The 6,000-nt window shown below is 43.1% G+C and overlaps 1 protein-coding gene across 2 annotated transcripts in view; it reads right to left on the bottom strand.

The window, feature by feature from the left end:
- The window catches only part of VPS53 (VPS53 subunit of GARP complex), a 63,638-nt gene extending 58,178 nt beyond the window's left edge, over positions 1–5,460 (bottom strand). The window contains exons 1-2 of one of the 2 annotated variants that reach the window (XM_070735411.1): positions 5,315–5,455; positions 1,701–1,781 (exon numbers count right to left, since the gene is read on the bottom strand). In XM_070735411.1, coding sequence (XP_070591512.1) covers positions 1,701–1,781; positions 5,315–5,398 — 165 coding nt within the window. In that variant the 5' untranslated portion in view covers positions 5,399–5,455. Of the gene's footprint in view, positions 1–1,700; positions 1,782–5,314 lie in introns of both variants that reach the window. The other variant, XM_070735412.1, reaches the window with a different exon arrangement.
- Positions 5,461–6,000: the final 540 nt, after the last annotated feature.

Here is a 6,000-nt window from a genome sequence, read left to right on the forward strand (position 1 = left end):
TCCCTCCCTGCCACGCATGTGCGCAGACACCCACAAAAACCACGCTGCCGCTGCGCATGAGCACAGGACTCACTAAAGCCAGGACGGTTAAAAAAAACGGCCCAATGGGCAAACTAGAAGCTTGGAAAAACAGACTTCCAGTTCGCCCATTGTGCTGTTTTTTGCACTCTGGAGATTTCAGGGAAACTTCTGTGAGTTGAAGACAGAAAGTTTTAAAGTTGCCAGGGTTGGAGACCCCTGCCATAGACAAAGAATATGACAATACAGTGTTCCCTCTATTTTCGCGGGTTCGAACTTATAGCCTATACCACGGTTTTAAAAAAAATATTAATTAAAAAATACTTCGCGGTTTTTTCCTATACTACGGTTTTTCACACCCAATGACGTCATATGTCATCGCCATACTAATCATTTTTGCAAATAAATAACCAAAAAAAAATATTGTTAATAAATAATTATGTTTATAAATATCAGGATCACTAAGTGTCTTATTCAACGGTGAGTACCACTAATAATGGTGAGTAAATGGTTGTTAAGGGAATGGGAAATGGTAATTTAGGGGTTTAAAGTGTTAAGGGGTGGTTTGTGATACTGTCCATAGCCCAAAATGGTGTATTTACTTCCGCATCTCTACTTCGTGGAAATTCAACTTTTGCGGGCGGTCTCGGAACGCATCCCCTGCGGAAATCGAGGGAACTCTGTAATTCAAAAATCACATATTATATAGCAACGTGTCTCTACATGGGGCTACCTTTGAAGAGTGTTCAGAAACTTCAGATCGTGCATAATGCAGCTGCGAGAGCAATCATGGGCTTCCCCAGGTATGCCCATGTTACACCAACATTCCGCAGTCTGCATTGGTTGCCGATCAGTTTCCGGTCACAATTCAAAGTGTTGGTTATGAGCTATAAAGCCCTACATGGCATCGGATCAGAATATCTCCAGGACTGCCTTCTGCCGCACGAATCCCAGCGACCGATTAGGTCCCACAGACCTAACCAGGGAAGGAGCCTTCTCTGTGGCGGCCCCGACGCTCTGGAACCAATTCGCCCCGAAGATTAGTACTGCCCCCACCCTCCTTGCCTTTCACAAACTCTTTAAAATCCACCTCTGCCGTCTGATTCCCCTGGGCTGTCTTCGCTTAACATATGCTCTGTATGAGATGTACGATTGTTTTTTTATATTAAGGGTTTTAAATTGTTTTTTTTAACTACAGTTTTCCCTCAGTTTTCGCGGGGGATGCGTTCCAAGTCGAATTTCCGCGAAGTAGAGATGCGGAAGTAAATACACTATTTTTGGCTATGGACAGTATCACAAGCCTTTCCTTAACACTTTAAACCCCTAAATTACAATTTCCCATTCCCTTAGCAACCATTTAGATTATTACTCACCATGTTTATTTATTAAAGTTTATTAAAAAAATATTTATTAAAGGCGGATGAAAGTTTGGCGATGACATATGACATCATCGGGCGGGAAAAACCTTGTTATGGGGGGGGGGGAACCGCAAAGTATTTTTTAATTAATATTTTTGAAAAACCGTGGTATAGACATTTTGCGAAGTTCAAACCCGTGAAAATCGAGGGAACACTGTATTGGATGTGTACTGTTTTATTGTTGTGAGCCGCTCCGAGTCTCCGGAGAGGGGCGGCATACAAATCTAATAAATAAATAAATAAATAAACGTCGATTCAACTCACCTGCTCCGTTGGAAAAAGAGTGTTGATGTATTCTACAGCGTTGAAATCAGCCCTGTCCAGAGGATCTTGGCTGGGAAATACCTAGAAAAATTACCAATAGAATGATTAGAGGTAGTGATTTCTGACAGTCTCAAAATGGGTGAACAGTGCAGTCAGGCGGTAGGGAAAGCAAGTAGGATGCTTGGCTGCATAGCTAGAGGTATAACAAGCAGGAAGAGGGAGATTATGATCCCGCTATATAGAGCGCTGGTGAGACCACATTTGGAATACTGTGTTCAGTTCTGGAGACCTCACCTACCAAAAGATATGGATATAATTGAACGGGTCCAAAGATGGGCTACAAGAATGGTGGAAGGTCTTAAGCATAAAACGTATCAGGAAAGACTTAATGAACTCAATCTGTATAGTCTGGAGGACAGAAGGAAAAGGGGGGACATGATCGAAACATTTAAATATGTTAAAGGGTTAAATAAGGTCCAGGAGGGAAGTGTTTTTAATAGGAAAGTGAACACAAGAACAAGGGGACACAATCTGAAGTTAGTTGGGGGAAAGATCAAAAGCAACATGAGAAAATATTATTTTACTGAAAGAGTAGTAGATCCTTGGAACAAACTTCCAGCAGACGTGGTAGATAAATCCACAGTAACTGAATTTAAACATGCCTGGGATAAACATATATTCATCCTAAGATAACATACAGAAAATAGTATAAGGGCAGACTAGATTGATCATGAGGTCTTTTTCTGCCGTCAGACTTCTAGGTTTCTATGTTTCTATTAATACTGCCATTGCAAACAATATTAAATCAACACAGTGATTCTACAATTTAAGCTGCTTAGCAGCATTTTATTTTGAATAAATAGTGTTGCAATTTTTTTCCCCTGTATGTATCTTGGATTTATGTTAATGCAGTTACCCGGCAATTGTTTGTTAAAATCTAATAAGTATAGGGTCCTTTGTGCTCCCAGAGCTCCATTGTTTTTGCACAGATGTTTCCTGACCCAACTAAGTACCCTGTTTCCCCGAAAATGTGAATTCTTCTTCATTGAAAAAAATTAAGACATCCCCTGAAAATAAGACGCAGCACATCTTTGGGAGCAAAAATTAATATAAGACGCTGTCTTATTTTTGAGGAAACAGGGTAACATCATCATTGCTAGAAGAAGCTGACAAGGCAAATTATACAAAGGGACAGCATACTTGGCTGGGGAATTCTGGGAGTTGTAGTCCACATCATTTCAAGTGGCGAAGATTGAAAAATACTTATGTAAGACTGATAGAGATGATATAAAGATTTTTTTTAAAAAAAGTTATGTAACTCCTCTACGACTTAGCTAAAAACAAATTTAAGTCGTCACTGCCTATTTTTAAAAATCTTTATTGTTACGTTTAATTGACAAACCTATTGATATTTACATTTCAAATTTTCCTTGACTAGTTCCCTGGAGTTCTTGAACCCGCTACCTATTTTCCAGAAAATGGAAAGGTGTGAATTTAAGTAATGTGACCATTAGGTGAGATTCAAGAATCACAATAATTAAATGCCACCTGTACTGGTGAATGAAAAGGCAGTCCTGTATTTTCCTTTGCAATAGAATAGAATAGAATAGGTGAGGTGTAGGGTTTCCTGTGCAGCAGGGGGTTGGACTAGAAGACCTCCAAGGTCCCTTCCAACTCTGTTGTTTTTGTTGTTGTTAGAATAGGATAGAATAGAATTCTTTATTGGCCAAGTGTGATTGGATACACAAGGAATTTGCCATTGGTGCATATCTCCAATAACCACAGGAGAAGAAAATATAGCATGTCTGATAATTATATTAGGATGGAATAACATAAAATTGAAAATAAAATATTAAAAATGGATGATTTTATATCAGGAAGGGAATATACAAGATAACTTGTGTGTGTGTGTAAAAGCTAATACAATCCTAGGTTGTATAAACTAATCAAGGAGAGAAGCAACCTAGAAATAAGGAGAAATTTCCTGACAAGTGAGGACAATTAAACAGTGGAACCTCTTGCCACCAGAGTTTTTGGTGGAAGACTGAATTGCCCTCTGTCTGAAATGATAATATATAAGGTCCCCTGCTTGAGTCAAAGACCTCCAAAATTCCTTCCAGTTCTATTCCGATTGGGACACCTACCTAAATATCTACTTTGCTTTCTAGGAATGGAAGATGCCTTAGGGTACCTAACCCATTAAGCTTTTGGGATGCTGCCTTTTGGAAGTTGTTGGAGCTTCATCACTTTAGACTTTCAAGAAGAGATTGTTCAGAAATGGTGTAGGACAAGGGGGTCTCCAACCTTGCAATCTTTTAAGACTTGTGAACTTCAACTCCCAGAATTCTTCAGCAAAGCTGGCTGAGGAACCCTGGGAGTTGAAGTCCACAAGTCTTGAAGTCCACAAATTGCCAAGGTTGGACATGCCTGGTGGAGGGTCATAGGAACATAAGAATAGCCCTGCTGAATCGGGCCAAAGCCCATCGAGTCCAGCATTCTGTGTCACACAGTAGCCCACCAATTGTCCATGGGGATCTTGATCAGAAAGAGAAGGCAAAACCCTCTCTTTCCCTTGACCCCCAACAAATGGGACCCAAGGGAATCCTGCCTTCCTCAACCAACATAGAGGCAGCACATGGACATCTGTTTCAATCACCACCTATGATACACTTGGCAACCATGAATCCATCCAATCCTGCCTTGAAGCTATCAAGGCTGACAGCTGTCACGACCTCTTCTGAAAGGGAATCCCATAAACCAAGGACCCTCTGGGCGAAGAAATATTTCCCTTGATGTGTCCTCACTTTCTTACCTATGAGCTTTAGGGAGGGGCCCCTCGTCCTAGTATTGTGTGATAGAGAAAATAATTTTCCTATATCCCCCTTTTCTATCCCATGCATAATTTTATACACTTCGATCAAGTCCCCCCTTAAACACCATCTTTCAAGGCTGAAGAGGCCAAGGCGTTGTAACCTGGTTTCATAAGGGAGGGGCTCCATTTCCTTGATCATTCCTGTTGCCCTTTTCTGCACCTTTTCCAGTTCCATTCTCTCCTTCTTGAGGTGCAGTGACCAGAACTGTACACAGGACTCCAAATGTGGTCTCACCATCAATTTGAACAGAGGCAATCCAGAGGGTCTCCTGCTTAAGTGGGGGGTGGGTGGGGTTGGACTAGATGACCTCCAACCTCCCTTCCAACTCTGTTAATCTGTTAACTTGGTCATCCTACAGGCATTCAGGCCACACACCCACCCATTTTATCCCTTATGGAGGACCCCTATGGATACCCCAGCTTTCCCCTGGACTCCTACAACCCCCACTTCCAAAGGGACCTCCAATTCCATCTGGCTGAGGCTGATGGGAACTGGAGTCCAAAGTTTCTGAGCAGCCCCCCCCCCCAAAATCCTAGGGGGGGTTCCTTGTCCCCTATTAAGGGTCATTTCCAGGGTCTCTTCCCTAAAGCCCCAACCCCTTAAATATGGACCCTTTAATCAGCCCCTGTTTGTCACCTCCCCCTCCCCTCTCCCACGGGTTTAAATTAGCATACTAAGGCTCCGCCTTCCCCTCAAACCACGCCCCCTCGCCCTCCGGGCCACGCCCCTGGCCCCTTTCACCTGCTCGATGGCCAGCTGCACCTCTGGCGCCAGCTGCAAGGCGGCTTCCAGCTCGTCCGCCAAATCCAGCTCCTCGTCTTCCATCCCGGCTACCCTTCCCGGCACAGCAGCGGCGGCGGCGCGGCTTCCGGGTACAGCAGCATTCTGGGATGTTGGAGGACCGGCCAATGGCGCACGCGCCGGCTCGTGAAGGAGCGTAGCCAATGAATGCCGGGCGAGCAGCGGAGGCCACGCCCTCTCGAAGTGTCCATGTCTGGAGGAAAGAGAGCCGATAGAGGGCGCTGGCGCCACGTCCTGGTTTTATCATTGAGGTTGGTTTGTTTTTACAGCTTTCAAGTCTCTGGCCCCAGGGCCTCTGAGCAAGTACAGAGGGCTTTCAGTTTAAGGAGTGCAGGGGGGGAAAGGCAAACTAAGTGGACCAGAGTCCACTTACAATACAGAGAGTCTCTTTGGATAGTGACTAAAAATTAAGCATATACATTTAATTAATCAATCTGTTAATAACTACCAGTACTTAATTTTAAAAATTAAAAATAAATTAAAAGCACAGTCGAATCAAGAAAGAGGGCAGAGAAGAGCAAACAGGATGATTAGGGGATTGGAGGAAAAAGCATACAAAGAACGGTTGCAGGAATTGGGGATGTCTAGTTTAAGTTCTAGGGGAGATGTGATAGCAGTCTTCCAAT

This window comes from Erythrolamprus reginae, chromosome 1 (genome assembly GCF_031021105.1).
Source record: "Erythrolamprus reginae isolate rEryReg1 chromosome 1, rEryReg1.hap1, whole genome shotgun sequence".
Lineage (NCBI taxonomy): Eukaryota > Metazoa > Chordata > Lepidosauria > Squamata > Dipsadidae > Erythrolamprus > Erythrolamprus reginae.